This window comes from Lithobates pipiens, unplaced genomic scaffold (genome assembly GCF_037356315.1).
Source record: "Lithobates pipiens isolate NorthernLeopardFrog02 unplaced genomic scaffold, aLitPip1_a1.2 Scaffold_22, whole genome shotgun sequence".
Classification (NCBI taxonomy): domain Eukaryota; kingdom Metazoa; phylum Chordata; class Amphibia; order Anura; family Ranidae; genus Lithobates; species Lithobates pipiens.
The window spans coordinates 16,618,498-16,635,737 of record NW_027507784.1 but is presented as its reverse complement, the minus strand read 5'-3'; the positions used below and the strand labels follow the sequence as shown (position 1 = coordinate 16,635,737).

General features: G+C 49.4%; 1 protein-coding gene across 1 annotated transcript in view; it reads left to right on the top strand.

Moving 5' to 3' along the window:
• The window catches only part of LOC143923345 (kinesin-like protein KIF13A), an 84,562-nt gene that overhangs the window by 51,422 nt on the left and 15,900 nt on the right, over positions 1-17,240 (top strand). Inside the window, exons 3-4 of the mRNA XM_077446959.1 lie at positions 3,125-3,483; positions 13,130-13,259. Of these exons, the coding sequence (XP_077303085.1) occupies positions 3,125-3,191 (67 nt within the window). The 3' untranslated portion in view covers positions 3,192-3,483; positions 13,130-13,259. The remainder of the gene's footprint in view (positions 1-3,124; positions 3,484-13,129; positions 13,260-17,240) is intronic.

Genomic DNA, 17,240 nt, shown 5'->3' with positions numbered 1-17,240 from the left:
GTCGGATTTTGTCCGTCGGATCTTGTCCGAAACTGTTGCATACACACGGTCGGACAAAGTTGGCGAAAAATCCGATCTTTCACAACGTGATGATGTAATTTCGTTACGACGGGACTACGTTCAGGCTAGTAGCCAATAGCTTTGATGTAGGAATTTGATCTGAGCATGCGTGGCACTTTGTCCGATCGGAATTCTCTACACATGATCGGAGTATGTCCGATCGGACCAGTTGGTCGGAAAATATTTCCAACATGTTGGAAAATTTGGTCCGACGGATATTCCGACGGAAACAGTCCGATGCAGACCACACACAGTCGGATTATCCGACAACACGGTCCGATAGGACACTTTCCGACGGATTCTCCGACCGTGTGTACAAGGGCTAAGTGTGCTCTGGTGTTGCTTTTGCTGTGCCTGTATTTATAGTCTAGGAGCACCTGACCTGCATGCTTTGGCCAATCATAGCTCACTCTGCTGAGAGAGCCATAATTGGCCAAAGGCAGGGTGCCTTTGGCCAATCATGGCTCAGGGGGACTAAGTCCACCCCCCACACTATATAAGGCTGCTTACATAGCGGCCGTGTATAGTGTGTGGACGGAGATAGATTAGGCTAGATTAGGTAGGCAGGTTAGTTAGTGGCAATGTATTTTACATATATATATATATATATATATATATATATCTATATTCAGTCAGTGCAGGCAGTGTAGTTTATATAATACAGTGTATTGAAGTGGTTAAGGGAAACCTTGCACCAAAATTAAAAAAAATAAAAATAAATGGCTCCCCCCACCCCCAAATCCATACCAGGCCCTTCAGGTCTGGTATTGATTTTAAGGGGAACCCCATGCCAAAATGTAAAAAAAAGAAATGGCGTGGGGGTCCCAAGCAAAATCCATACCATACCCTTATCCGAGCACGTAACCTGGTAGGCCAGGTGAAAAAGACTATTAAGAACCAAAAAACCTATTTAAAGTGAAAGCTTCAACAATAGTGATAGAAACACCAGAAAATACACAATATAAAAGCTGGATTATACCACAGTGATCACAATCTTACGAATAACCATACATGCATGTGAATACAAAGATAATTGCAAACAAAAAAAATGAAAAAAGTCCCATTTGGATGATCATATCATGATATATATAAAGTCCATTTGGGTGACTAAACCCCTCAGAACAATGATTGTGACAAACACTCCTGCTTGCGTGCAGGGGCGTAACTATAGGGGGTGCAGCAGTCGCGACTGCAACTGGGCCCTGTGATGCAGGGGGCCCATGCAGCCCCCTCTACATATGGCCGGCAGCAGCATAGGCAGCTAGGAGTACCAGTGCACCATGCACATGGATGGTGGAGGTGGAGGGTGACTAGCAGAGCTCCATGCTCGACTATCGCACTGGCTGCTCTTTAGTTGTGCATTCCCTGCATGACCTGTGTCCTTGGCCGGCTCCTCAGAGTACCCCTCTCCTGCTCCATGCATTGCCGCTCAGTCCGATGTCTGTTCTCCCCAGCCAGAGTCCCACCCCCCTCCCCCGAGTCCGGCCCACACTGCACTGCATACTTCTCCCGGGTAAACAAACTTTAAGCACACAGATGCAGTGCAGCCCTATGAGAGACGGCTCCCCGGAGGACACAGCAGGCTTGTCTGCCAGCCCCCCTCCTCCCCCGTCATACACAGATGATGAAAGGTCTCTCTGGGAGATATGCTGATCACCTGTCCAGCACACTGGATGGAGCCCAGGCCAACATGGATGAGTGTGCGGCCTGCAGCTTGGTCATGGTGAGTGAGAGGACCCCATCCCCCACACACTATTACATACCCCCTCCATCTCCCCCTGGGGACAGGGACCCCTTCTCACCTGGGGGCAGTAACTTCATCTGCCCTGGAGAAAAGGACCTCATCTCTTCTGGGGACACGGACCCCATCCTGCCTAGGGACAGTCACCCAATGGGGCACCTAAAAATGTAAAAAAATAAATAAAACCACTGATAACAGTGGTGGAACTACAGGGCTCACAAAGGTCATACCTGTGACCACGCCCTGGAGTTCCACTGGCGGACTCGGAGGGAAGGGCCATGGCTGGGGTTCAGGGGGGTCCTTCATGGTTTCTTGCATCGGGCCCTGAAGGTTCTAGTTACACCACTGCTTGCGTGACTTCCAAGATGCAGTACAATCTTCTCAGAAAGATAGACAACCCTTCACCACAGGTATCAGCACTCAAGCACCCAATAGTGTTGTATAAGTTGTCTGCTTACCAGATTTGTTTGACTACTTTAATTAAAAAGATAGTCAAATGTGCTTTTGCAGAAATCTCTTTGATGGGGACAAGGGCATCATCCTCACAACCCTTGCTCGATGGTTGTGGGGGTCTGCGGTTGGGGGGCTTATTGGATATCAGAAAATTCACCAAAAAGTAAAACCGACAGGAGACAGTTTTTGACAATTCCTTTAGTTAAAAAAATAAAATAAATGAAGGCAGAGGGGGGGCGGGGTCACCCGTTTAAGTCACCGGGTGGCCCCGCCCTTGCCTCTATAACAGCTGTCACCGCGAAAAAACAGCAATCGGTGGGATGCCTCCCATGAAGGCGGAGCTTTTTTTTTTTCTATTTTTTCGGGGTGAGACGCTGTAATTGAAGATGGACATCGCGGGACGCAGGTCTTTGACAATTCCTTTATTTTAAAAAAAAGTGTCCCATGATGTCCATCTTCAATCACGGTGCCCGGACCCTTCTGACGTCACAATTTATTTTTTTAACAAAAAGAATTGTCTCTTCTCCCCTGCCAGAATGTGGATTTGTGTGTTTACACACACACACACACACACACACATCCCTGTTCTGGCTCTGTCCGGAGCAATCACGGGCGCCCGGTGGACATCGCAGCCGCCGGGCACACGGGGATACGCTGAGGGGGTGGAGAACGCACGTCTGCCACATTGATTTAATAAGCTGATGTACCATGACGGCGATTTGTGCAGCCGTGCCAACCTGCCGCAGTACAACTGCGGCAGCTGGTCAACATATAGTTAAAAAAGTAACAATTCTGTTATTAACACTGATAGGTTTCTGAATTCATCTGCCAATCACAAATACAAATACATATTGTATTCTTCTTTTACAGATTTTCCACAATGCCAGATCCAAAACGGAACACAACAGACTCCTACATTGATAAGAGCAGAGAATGAATCCAAAATTTCACCCTCAATGACTGCAAATTGGGTAATCAGGGCTATAAGCGGGTTCTGCTGCAGCTGTTTGGTATGTGTGGTCATGGCAAGTCATCCTTCATCAACTCTTGTATATATGCTCTTGGAGAAAATAAACAGTTTGAAAATTGGGCAAAAGCAGTAGGAGGACCTGGTGGAGGAACCGCATCTAGAGCTACCTATCAGCTCACAGAGACCATAACAATAGTTGATAACCGTGCATTGGCGACAATGCGTGATCATGAGACTGTGGAGATTTATGCTCAGCTTGGTAAGTACTTTTTTACAACTGTCCAGTATATTTAAAGTGTATCTGAACCGAACAATCCAATGTAATATTGTGCAGCTAATCAGTGCTTAGGCTTGGGGCTTGTAATGGTTTTCTTGTCAAGTATTTTTTTCACTTTATTTTCATATGGTGATCCCACCAGTAACACATTTCCCATCCTTAGGTGACAACGTTTACTCAATGTACTTTATCTATGGAGAAGTGTTGTCACACTTGTCTTCTCTATTGATTTGGATTAAAAACATAGCACCTTGTTTTGTATTTTATTTTAGTGCACAAGACATTGGCTTTCTGTCAGGATCAACAGGTATTAATTTTGTAATATTGGGGGTTATCTACTAAAGGCAAATGCACTTTGCACTGTAAGTGCACTTGGAAGTGCAGTCGCTGCACAAAATGACATTTGTAAAGGAAAAAAGGCCATTTAAATCTGCTTGCGGCTTTAATGTAATGTCTTGTCCTGGCAATATGGATGAAAATCTTTGAGAAAAATGGCATGGCTACCCCATCACCCCCCCCCCCCTACCCCAGCTCATTACCAGCCCCTTTGGGTCTTGTATGGATATTAGGGGGAACCCTGCACCCAAAATAAAACCCTACACCTAAAACCCTATATACTCTGAACAGCAGTATACAGGCGGTGCAAACAAGACCGGGACTGTAGCTTTGTTCTTAAGTAGAATCTGTTTGTAATTTGTAACAGGTACATTTTCAACCACTTCAGCCCCGGACCAATTAACAGCCTAAGGACCAGAGGTCTTTTTACAATTTCGCACTGCACTTTTTTAACTGGTTATTGCGTGGTCATGCAATGTTGTACCCAAACGAAATGTGCGTCCTTTTCTTCCCACAAATAGAGCTTTCTTTTGGTGGTATTTGATTGCCTCTGCGATTTTTATTTTTTGCGATATAAATGGAAAAAGACCGAAATTTTTGAGAAAAAAATATATTTTCTACTTTTTGTTATAAGAAAAATCGAATAAACTCAATTTTAGTCATACATTTAGGGCAAAATGTATTCAGCCACATGTCTTTAGTAAAAAAAAAATGTCAATAAGCGTATATTTATTGGTTTGCGCAAAAGTTATAGCGTCTACAAACTAGAGTACATTTTCTGGAATTTACACAGCTTTTAATTTATGACTGCCTATCTCAATTCTTGAGGTGCTAAAATGGCAGGGCAGTACAAACCCCCCCCCCCAAATGACCCCATTTTGGAAAGTAGACACCCCAAGGAATTTGCTAAGAGGCATGTTGAGCCCATTGAATATTTTTTTTTTTTGTCCCAAGTGATTGAATAATGACACAAAAAAAAAAGTTTACAAAAAGTTGTCACTAAATGATATATTGCTCACACATGCCATAGTTATATGTGGAATTGCACCCCAAAATATATTCTGCTGCTTCTCCTGAGTACGGGGATACCACATGTGTGGGACTTTTTGGGAGTCTACCGCGTACGGCACCCCGAAAACCAATCACTGCCTTCAGGATTTCTAAGGCCACGTACACACGGGCGGACTGTTCGCCCAACTTTGTCCGCTGAACAGTGTTTCAGCGGACAGTCCGCTCGTGTGTGTGGGCTTCAGCGGACTGTTTCAGTGGACAGTTTGCTGAACCAAGTCTTTCGGAATTTCCGTAAGACAGTCCGCCGAAACTTGGTTTCAGCGGACAGTCCGCTCGTGTGTAGGCTTGTTCGCCGTACTAAGTTGCGCGCATGCTCAGAAAGGATTTCCACGGCGAAGGTTGCATTGCAGTGTATTGCACGTTGAATTTCTCATCCCGTCGTACGTGCTGTATACGTCATCGCGCAAGTTTTCAGCGGACTGTTGTGTCCATCGTGTGTGGTCAAGTCCGTTCATGCAAATTTTGAACGGACTGTTTCTCAAACTGTTCAGCGGACAAAGTTGGGCGAACAGTCCACCCGTGTGTACGCGGCCTAAGGGTGCAAATTTTTGATTTCCCTCCTCACTACCTATCACAGTTTCGAAGGCCATAAAATGCCAAAATAACACAAAACCCCCCCCCAAATGACCTCATTTTGGAAAGTAGACACCCCAAGGAAATTGCTGAGGGGCATGTTGAATATTGAATATTTTTTATTTTTTTCCCAAGTGATTGAATAATGATACAAAAAAAAAAAGTTTACAAAAAGTTGTCACTAAATGATATATTGCTCACACATGCCATTTGAGTGGGCTGGGCGGAGGGGCAAAACGCAGGTGAAGCAGGTATCTGGGCTGATCCCGCTAACAATGCATTTTTTTGGAACCCTAAACTGCTGGGGACGCTAGTATAGCTCTGATCAGATCAGATATTGATATATACCATATAGATATACCATATTGATATATAGATATACCACTACGGGAGGTGTATGCTTTGCGCGTGGGTGTTAGTGGTACTGGCACTAACCTAGCGCTGCCTGGGGCGACGCAGACCCTGACCCTAAAACCTAATTGATATCACCCGCCGGGTGATCAGGGGGTTAAACCTTTTTTGGGTAATAAATGGTGGGTGCCCTGATGCTATAAAAAGCAAACTAACTAACCAGAGTCACTTGTAACACTTATACGGTGATCACTGGTGAAAGGGTTAACTAGGGGCAATCAGGGGGTTCAAATTTTTATTAGGTAGTATATGGGGGTCCCTGGCGCTATATAAAAACCTGACGGGGAACCTAAATAACTAACTGGCTAACCAGCGTCACCAGTGACACTTATACAGTGATTGCTGGTGAAAGGGTTAACTAGGGGCAATCAGGGGGTTAAAACCATTATTGGGTAGTATATCGGGGTACCTAGCGCTATAAAAACCTGGTGGTGAACCTAAAAAAATAACTAGCTACCTAGCGACACTAGCGACACTAATGCAGCGGTCATAAAAATGATTGCTTAGTGACACTGGCAAAAGGGGGTGAAAGGGTTAACTCTAGGGGCAATCAGGGGGTTAAAACTTTATGGGGGGGTAGGGGGCTACCCTGGACCTAGCGCTGCCTGGGGCGACGCAGACCCTGACCCTAAAACCTAATTGATATCACCCGCCGGGTGATCAGGGGGTTAAACCTTTTTTGGGTAATAAATGGTGGGTGCCCTGATGCTATAAAAAGCAAACTAACTAACCAGAGTCACTTGTAACACTTATACGGTGATCACTGGTGAAAGGGTTAACTAGGGGCAATCAGGGGGTTCAAATTTTTATTAGGTAGTATATGGGGGTCCCTGGCGCTATATAAAAACCTGACGGGGAACCTAAATAACTAACTGGCTAACCAGCGTCACCAGTGACACTTATACAGTGATTGCTGGTGAAAGGGTTAACTAGGGGCAATCAGGGGGTTAAAACCATTATTGTGTAGTATATCGGGGTACCTAGCGCTATAAAAACCTGGTGGTGAACCTAAAAAAATAACTAGCTACTTAGCGACACTAGCGACACTAATGCAGCGGTCAGAAAAATGATTGCTTAGTGACACTGGCAAAAGGGGGTGAAAGGGTTAACTCTAGGGGCAATCAGGGGGTTAAAACTTTATGGGGGGTAGGGGGCTACCCTGGACCTAACACTAACTGCCCTGACAGTTTTTACTTTTACAACTGACACTGAATGCAGTGATCAGTAAATAAATGATCACTGCAATCAGTGACACTGTGACTGGGGGCGGTTGTATGCCTGTGTGTGCCTATGTGTTAGTGTAGTGTTTGGTGCACTTACTTTTAGTCTTCTCCCCGTAGTCCGCTCAAAAAGACCGCCCTGAGGAGAATGACATCACTTCCTCTTCCTTAAACACAGGCAGGGGAAGCTTCTCATTCGCCAGGAGCGATCGAGAGGGGATGGCCAGAAACCAACGGCCATCCCCTCATCCCGGAACGCTCCTAAAGTGAAACGGACCGCCGCATCCAGCGGGAGGGGGTCCGATCGGACCCCCCACCCACTGGAAGGCAAGCACGTACATGTATGTGCTTGTGCCTGTACATTCCATTGTGATGACGTACAATGGCATGCGGCGGTCGTTAAGTGGTTAAGTGTAGCTCCAGCCCAAAAATCAGCACAGCAAAACAAATGTTATAGGGGTGATAACCCTTCCCTATGTTCGGGCAGGACCCCCACCCGCTCAACCACCTGATCCCGCCCCCTGGGCTGGCTGCTGCCACCCGCACTGCTTGTGTCCTTCTGCCGCCCCATGCAGCGGCGCCTGGCTGGGGGCGCCGAGCCCTGTGAAGCCCCCGTCTCTCCCAACGCAGCCGCCTGGCCTCTCCTTAGCCCACTCCTCCCGGCTGACCTGGAGGCCCTCTGGCCGGAGGAGGCCGTCACCTCAAGGGTCTGTGATGTCCCAGCCGCACCTCCGTCCCCCCCAGGGGTGCCGTGCACCCTGTGATGGTGCCCCCCCCGGGCCGGCCTCTGGGCTGTACCACTCGGGCAGCCTGGATCGCCGCGCCCGAGGTGTAGCCACCGCTCCCCCGCCGGCCGCCGCCTCCCCCTCAGCTGCCATGGCCGATATCTGGGCCCTGAGCTATGCGGCGCCCTGACTGGCTACCGCCGACTGCAAGTCTGCCAAAAAATCGTCACCTGCCGCCATGATCACGAGGGCCGTGCTGTGCTGTGCTGTGCTGCACCGAGCAGGAGGGTCCGATCACTTCCTCCTCCACTCTGTGACTGAGCGCAACACGTCCTGGAATCACGGAGCTACGCGCTAGGCTCCGCCCCTGGCTCCGCCCACCTGGCCTCCTTAAAGTGGCCCTGATCTTCCCTAAAGACAGCGACTGTGCAGTCCAGCACATGTCATGCCGTCCCTGCGCCCACCCCCTACGGCTGCTAGCTCCGGGACTCTCTTGGGGGCTGTGGTACAAAGATCTCAGCGTCCGTCCTCTAGCCAGTAATAGATAACGTGGTGTGTTCCATGGCAGTTTAGGATGGTTGGAGCGCGGCTGATCAGTGCAGTGCCCTTACCGGTATACAGATGCTGTGTCTTCCGGGAACGGACTGAAATGAGTGGCGCTTCGGAGCATGTGTGCTCCTTCCTCAGGCTCTGGCAGTGGCCATATGGGTTGTGGTATGATTTAAATAATGGGAAGGGAGGGGTAGGATGGGCAGGCCATATGCGGAGGTCATGGAGACTTGTCATGCGTAGTATATGGGTCTGCATAAGGAAACATAGGGAGAGTGAAGGTAACTATGGGGACCGATCATGCGCAATGGCTTGGTATAGGACGGCGGCATACTGCCTGTGGCCAATTATGGCTCTCCTCGCTGCCGGCGCTGTGATTGGCCAAGCATGCGGGGTCACAGTGCATGCTTGGCCAATCATCAGCCAGCAACGCACTGCGACTGGCGCAGTGCATTGTGGGCCGTTCATATCAAACGAATTTGATGCGAACGGCCCACAAAGTTCTGGTTTCATCGAATGGACGATGTTCAATTCGAACATGGGTTTGAATCGAACACCAGGCTCATCCCTAGTTGCAACTCAATATTACTTGCTGTTCAGGGAAACCAACCCTGAAGTTGTACTGTACACAGTATATGTCTGAGTGAACTACTCCTGTGAGACTACAGATCCCAGCGACAGTCTAGAACTAGTTTAAGTAGCAACAGTGCACTGTATTTACACAGATTCAGATGCTTGCAAGGTTCTTCTCTTGGTGTCTCAATCCGGTCAGAGCGGGCGCCGCCACACCGCGCTGCTCCTTATGATCGCTGATGTAAACTGTAGTGCAGGAAACCTTTAGGAATCATGGATCCTCCTGGTCCAGCTGACTGTGCTCTGGAACTCCTTAGAGGCCTAACAAATCCGCTCCCCACCTTGTAGGCCACAGTCTGTTGGTCACAAATAGAATTCCCTGCAGGCAGGCTTTTAATGGCGTCCCAAGAGAGCGTACACATGCCACGCCTGTCCCTTTTACTTCCCTACCCAGCAGGCTCTTCTGTGGCCTTGTGGGTAGGTTAACTGGGGATTTTGGGTAGGTAGTTCCCCGACTAATTTAAACCCATGATTCACTTCCTCATTGAACTACCTTTACCCTAATGCCCTGCAGCGCTGTCTCTCAAACATTGAAGAAAAAGTCTTAATTGCATTAGCATGAACAGGGACACTAGAGGGAGCCATTCCCTTACTTAGGGAACAATCCATTATCCAGTATGATAACTTTGGAAGACCCCCGCATTACACGTAGAAGACTCCTTGCCCTCACATTCTGTCTCCACCTTCAGTAGTGTTCGGCTGGAGGTGCAAGAGAGGCCTCCATAACATTCCAGTCATCACTAGGCACGTGATACCTACTAAGTGTATGCTTGACACCAGGGCCGTCTTTAGCGCAGGGAAAACGGGGCACCTGCCCTGGGCCCAATGTTTGTAGGGGGGCCCGCACTGCTACCCGTGAATCTGGGCCCCAATGAAGGTTTTGCAGAGTGCACAGAGGACACGGGAGCCTGTATTCCCGTGCTAGCCAGCTGAGAGGGGGCGGGGCTGGGAGCTCCACTAACGCTCTGACCCCGCCCTCGTGCAGCCTGTATGCTCGGAACAGAGCGGCTGTAGTGAGAGCCAGTGATCGGAGTGGGAGCGTCAGTGGGGGGTATAGTAGGATAGGAGTATAGAGGGGGCGGAGCCGGGAGCTCCACTGACGCTCCCACTCTGATCACTGGCTCTCACTACAGCCGCTCTGTTCCGAGCATACAGGCTGCACGGGGCGGGGTCAGAACGTCAGTGGAGCTCCCGGCCCCGCCCCCTCTCAGCTGACTAGCGCGGGAATACAGCTTCCCGTCCTGTGTCCTCTGTGCACTCTGCAAAGCCTTCATCAGGGCCCCAATTCACGGATAACGAGGCCCCCCTACAAAGCATCAGTGGAGCTCCCGGCTGTTGTAGTGAGATCAGAGAATAGAAGCCCCGCCCACATACTTCTAAATGTATGTAGTGAGTTTGGCTGCCCAGGTATGTCCTTGCACCCATAAAATGCCTGACTGCTTAAACCCTGAGCTGTGTTATTCAACTGTCAAGCTGTGCGTTGCTGAAAGTTCTCTGACCATCACCTATAGCATGTCCGCAGTCTCTGATTGTCTCCTGCAGTATGGCCGCGGTCTCTGATTGTCTCCTGCAGTATGTCCGCAGTCTCTTATTGTCTCCTGCAGTATGTCCGCAGTCTCTTATTGTCTCCTGCAGTATGTCCGCAGTCTTTGATTGTCTCCTGTAGTATGTCCGCAGTCTCTGATTGTCTCCTGTAGTATGTCCGCAGTCTCTGATTGTCTCCTGCAGTATGTCCACAGTCTCTTATTGTCTCCTGCAGTATGTCCGCAGTCTCTGATTGTCTCCTGCAGTATGTCCACAGTCTTTGATTGTCTCCTGCAGTATGTCCGCAGTCTATTATTGTCTCCTGCAGTATATCCGTAGTCTCTGATTGTCTCCTGCAGTATGCCCGCAGTCGCTTATTGTCTCCTGCAGTATGTCCGCAGTCTCTGATTGTCTCCTGCAGTATGTCCGCAGTCTTTGATTGTCTCCTGTAGTATGTCCGCAGTCTCTGATTGTCTCCTGTAGTATGTCCGCAGTCTCTGATTGTCTCCTGCAGTATGTCCACAGTCTCTTATTGTCTCCTGCAGTATGTCCGCAGTCTCTTATTGTCTCCTGCAGTATGTCCGCAGTCTTTGATTGTCTCCTGTAGTATGTCCGCAGTCTCTGATTGTCTCCTGCAGTATGTCTGCAGTCTCTGATTGTCTCCTGCAGTATGTCCGCAGTCTCTTATTGTCTCCTGTAGTATGTCCGCAGTCTCTGATTGTCTCCTGTAGAATGTCTGCAGTCTCTGATTGTCTCCTGTAGAATGTCTGCAGTCTCTGATTGTCTCCTGCAGTATGTCCGCAGTCTTTGATTGTCTCCTGCAGTATGTCCGCAGTCTCTTATTGTCTCCTGCAGTATGTCCGCAGTCTCTGATTGTCTTCTGCAGTATGTCCACAGTCTTTGATTGTCTCCTGTAGTATGTCCGCAGTCTCTGATTGTCTCCTGCAGTATGTCCGCAGTCTCTGATTGTCTCCTGCAGTATGTCCACAGTCTTTGATTGTCTCCTGTAGTATGTCCGCAGTCTCTGATTGTCTTCTGCAGTATGCCCGCAGTCTCTTATTGTCTCCTGCAGTATGTCCGCAGTCTCTGATTGTCTCCTGCAGTATGTCCGCAGTCTCTGATTGTCTCCTGCAATATGTCCGCAGTCTCTGATTGTCTCCTGCAGTATGTCTGCAGTCTCTGATTGTCTCCTGTAGTATGTCCGCAGTCTCTGAACCTCTCCTGTAGTATGTCTGCACTCTCTGACACTCTCCTGTAGTATGTGTGTGTATTAATGTGCCCCTTTACTTGCTCAATTATTTAGGATTGCTCCACTGCTCAATGAGAGGTAATGATGTGCATTAACCTGTAGCAACCAATCAGCAAACAGTAGTGATCTGCTTTAAACTCTAGCAGCCAATCAGTAAGTGGCAACCAGCCAGCGAGCAGTAAGGATAGGCTCTAACCTCTGGCAAACAATTGCAATCACTGCGTGATCTGCTGCAGTAAACTGATTTTGAGTCTACCTGCTATTTTTTGTATGTCTCAGAATGGAGGGGGGGCAAGAAAATGTTTGCCCAGGGCCCTATCAAAATTAAAGACTGCCCTGCTTGACACATGACTTGTGCTAGTGTAGGGGTTAATTACTGTGAGCAGTGCCATCAAACAATCCCAATTCAGGGTTGTGTTGTGCACTGCACCTGCCTTTGCAACCCACTACTATATGTCAGAGGGAGTGCATCTGTACACATATAGGACCATACACATGATATGGGCTCTATCATGGAGTATTGCTCTGTGCATAGGAGTGAGTCCCCTTCTTTCCCCAGCCAGTCAGAATTTACAGAATGATCCATTTTGGATCTGCTGGCTACCCTGGCCATGGTGTCAGTGTACATCCTCCTATGGCTATTTTTTTAAAGTGTTTAACTGCATAAGATTGTGTGCTTCCCTGTTCTCTTTTCTCTTTGTACTCTTATCCCGACTGTGAGCTGTGTTCCCGACTGTGAGCTGTGTTCCCGACTGTGAGCTGTGTTCCAGACTGTGAGCTGTGTTCCAGACTGTGAGCTGTGTTCCCGACTGTGAGCTGTGTTCCTGACTGTGCGCTTTTCTCCTTCCTGTGTGCTTTACCCCTGAGTGTGTTCTATGCTCCTGCCTGGGTGCTGTGCTTCTATTTGCATGCCTTGCTCATCTTTTGGGGTTTTGCTCCTGCCTGTGGTCTAGGCTCCTGCCTGTAGTCTAGGCTCCTGCCTGTGTTCCAGGCTCCTGCCTGTGGTCTAGGCTCCTGCCTGTGGTCTAGGCTCCTGCCTGTGGTCCAGGCTCCTGCCTGTGGTCTAGGCTCCTGCCTGTGGTCTAGGCTCCTGCCTGTGTTCTAGGCTCCTGCCTGTGGTCTAGGCTCCTGCCTGTGTTCTAGGCTCCTGCCTGTGGTCTAGGCTCCTGCCTGTGGTCCAGGCTCCTGCCTGTGTTCTAGGCTCCTGCCTGTGTGCTCCTTGTGTGCAATGCAACTGTTTTCACATGTGATCTCCTCTATAATTTACAGAGATTGATTTTAAAAATGTACATTTTTCAGGATCAGTTGTTACAAACAAATATTCTTTTGCTTTCTAGGGAATTTGTTACCTCTTAATGAATTTGTTGAAAGGTATTCTGACTATGAGAAATATTTGAATAGAATATTGGATCGAAACATGGACTCCGAAATAAGTACAGATTTCATTGTTCCAGTCTTAGTACAAAAGTAAGTAAGAAATATAAAAGTAGATTCCCATGTAAGAAATAATATTTATTTACGTTTAGATAAAATGTAATTTTGCTGAGTTATATCGCTAAAATAATAGACAGGAATGTAGGAGAGAATTGATAATATGTTGAAATGTAAAATTCGGGAAACTGAGCAACTGTGCAAGCGTTGTATGAGTCTCAAAGATTGGAAAAATCTGCATTTATAAAATAAATTTAATTGTGTATCAATTGGTTAATTGATATTTTACATAATACACAGTTCATGGAAAAAAATGCAAGTCTCAGGAACAGCCTAGAGCAGTAATGGTGAACCTCGGCACCCCAGATATTTTGGAACTACATTTCCCATGATGCTCCACAACACTGCAGAGTGCATGAGCATCATGGGAAATGTAGTTCCAAAACATCTGGGGTGCCAAGGTTCACCATTACTGCTCTAGAGATATTAAAGCGGTATTCAACCCAAAAGCAAAAATGTAACATATTGCAGCTGACCAATCATTTGCTGTGGCAGCTGCATTGGTTTCCTGTCTTCTTTTTTTTTGTAAGCTGTTTTCATCTGGTGATTTGGTCAGTAACACACCCCCTGTATGAGAGCACCCCCCACTCTGGATGAAGGAGATGAGAGGGCACATTTGGATAATAACATTGTCAGTCTGGGGGGGGGGGGGGAGGGTTAGATGGACTAGCCAATTTAACTACACTAACAAATTGAAGCCAAACTCCAGGTAATACTTTGTGATCAGTCACAGCAAACGGTTTTTCGTTTTTAAAAAAAATTTTTACATTAATAAATTAAAGCTGACAAATTTTAGAGATTTGGAATTGTACCAAATACAAATTTTCGTTAGGTTCCTTAACTTTTCGTGACAATTACGAATGTTCGTTATGATAAATGTATCATTATGAGGGCCCCCCATCCCTGTGCTCATTATGAGGGGCTCCCCCCATCCCTGTGCTGTGCGCATTATGAGGGGCTCCCACCATCCCTGTGCTCATTATGAGGAGCTCCCACCCCCCCTGTGCTGTGATCATTACGAGGGGCTCCCACCATCCCTGTGCTGTGCTCATTATGAGGGGCTCCCACCATCCCTGTGCTGTACTCATTATGAGGGGCTCCCACCATCCCTGTGCTGTGATCATTATGAGGGGCTCTCACCGTCCCTGTGCTGTGCTCATTATGAGGGGCTCCCCCCATCCCTGTGCTGTGCTCATTATGAGGGGCTCCCCCCATCCCTGTGCTGTGCTCATTATGAGGGGCTCCCACCATCTCTGTGCTGTGCTCATTATGAGGGGCTCCCTCCATCCCTGTGCTGTGCTCATTATGAGGGGCTCTCACCATCCCTGTGCTGTGATCATTATGAGGGGCTCCCTCCATCCCTGTGCTGTGATCATTATGAGGAGCTCCCCCCATCCCTGTGCTGTGATCATTATGAGGGGCTCCCAACATCCCTGTGCTGTGATCATTATGAGGGGCTCCCCCCATCCCTGTGCTGTGCTCATTTTGAGGGGCTCCCGCCATCCCTGTGCTGTACTCATTATGAGGGGCTCCCACCATTCCTGTGCTGTGCTCATTATGAGGGGCTCCTCAAATCCCTGTACTGTGCTCATTATCAGGGACTCCCCCCATCCCTGTGCTGTGCTCATTATGAGGGGCTCCCCCATCCCTGTGCTATGCTCAATATGAGGGTCCCCCATCCCTGTGCTGTGCTCATTATGAGGGGGTCCTTCCATCCCTGTGCTGTGATCATTATGAGGAGCTCGCCCCATCCCTGTGCTGTGATCATTATAAGGGGCTCCCTCCATCCCTGTGCTGTGATCTTTATGAGGAGCTCCCCCCACCCCTGTGCTGTGCCCATTATGAGGGGCTCCCCCATCCCTGTGCTGTGATCATTATGAGGGGCTCCCTACATCCCTGTGCTGTGATCATTATGAGGGGCTCTCACCATCCCTGTGCTGTGCTCATTATGAGGGGCTCCCCCCATCCCTGTGCTGTGCTCATTGTGAGGGGCTCCCCCCATCCCTGTGCTGTGCTCATTATGAGGGGCTCCCACCATCTCTGTGCTGTGCTCATTATGAGGGGCTCCCTCCATCCCTGTGCTGTGCTCATTATGAGGGGCTCTCACCATCCCCGTGCTGTGATCATTATGAGGGGCTCCCTCCATCCCTGTGCTGTGATCATTATGAGGAGCTCCCCCCATCCCTGTGCTGTGATCATTATGAGGGGCTCCCAACATCCCTGTGCTGTGATCATTATGGGGGGCTCCCCCCATCCCTGTGCTGTGCTCATTATAAGGGGCTCCCTCCATCCCTGTGCTGTGCTCATTATGAGGGGCTCCCACCATCCCTGTGCTGTGCTCATTATGAGGGGCTCCCCCATCCCTGTGCTATGCTCAATATGAGGGTTCCCCCATCCCTGTGCTGTGCTCATTATGAGGGGCTCCCTCCATCCCTGTGCTGTGATCATTTTGAGGAGCTCGCCCCATCCCTGTGCTGTGATCATTATAAGGGGCTCCCCCCATCCCTGTGCTGTGATCATTATGAGGAGCTCCCCCATCCCTGTGCTGTGCCCATTATGAGGGGCTCCCCCATCCCTGTGCTGTGATCATTATGAGGGGCTCCCACCATCCCTGTGCTGTGCTCATAATGAGTGGCTCCCCCAATCCCTGTGCTGTGCTCATTATGAGGGGCTCCCTCCATCCCTGTGCTGTGCTCATTATGAGGGGCTCCCTCCATCCCTGTGCTGTGATCATTATGAGGAGCTCCCCCCATCCCTGTGCTGTGATCATTATAAGGGGCTCCCCCATCCCTGTGCTGTGATCATTATGAGGAGCTCCCCCCATCCCTGTGCTGTGCCCATTATGAGGGGCTCCCCCCATCCTTGTGCTGTGATCATTATGAGGGGCTCCCACCATCCCTGTGCTGTGCTCATTTTGAGTGGCTCCCCCCATCCCTGTGCTGTGCCCATTATGAGGGGCTCCCCCATCCCTGTGCTGTGATTATTATGATGGGCTCCCACCATCCCTGTGCTGTGCTCATTATGAGTGGCTCCCCAAATCCCTGTGCTGTGCCCATTATGAGGGGCTCCCACCATCCCTGTGCTGTGCTCATTATGAGGGGCTCCCACCATCCCTGTGCTGTGCTTATTATGAGGGGCTCCTCCCATCCCTGTGCTGTGCTCATTATGAGGGGCTCCCCCCATCCCTGTGCTCATTATAAGGGGCTCCCTCCATCCCTGTGCTGTGCTCATTATGAGGGGCTCCCACCATCCCTGTGCTGTGCTCATTATGAGGGGCTTCCCCCATCCTTGTGCTGTGCTCATTATGAGGAGCTCCCCCCATCCCTGTGCTGTGATCATTATAAGGGGCTCCCCCATCCCTGTGCTGTGATCATTATGAGGAGCTCCCCCCATCCCTGTGCTGTGCCCATTATGAGGGGCTCCCCCCATCCTTGTGCTGTGATCATTATGAGGGGTTCCCACCATCCCTGTGCTGTGCTCATTTTGAGTGGCTCCCACCATCCCTGTGCTGTGCTCATTATGAGCGGCTCCCCCATCCCTGTGCTGTGATCATTGTGAGGGGCTCCCCCCATCCCTGTGCTGTGCTCATTATGAGGGGCTCCCACCATCCCTGTGCTGTGATCATTATGAGGGGCTCCCACCATCCCTGTGCTGTGCTCATTATGAGGGGCTCCCCCATCCCTGTGCTGTGATCATTGTGAGGGGCTCCCCCCATCCCTGTGCTATGCTCATTATGAGGGGGTCCCCCATCCCTGTGCTTTGATCATTGTGAGGGGCTCCCCCCATCCCTGTGCTGTGCTCATTATGAGGGGCTCCCACCATCCCTGTGCTGTGATAATTATGAGGGGCTCCCCCCATCCATGTGCTGTGATCATTATGAGGGGCTCCCACCATCCCTGTGCTGTGATCATTATGAGGGGCTCCCACCATCCCCGTGCTGTGATCATTATGAGAGGC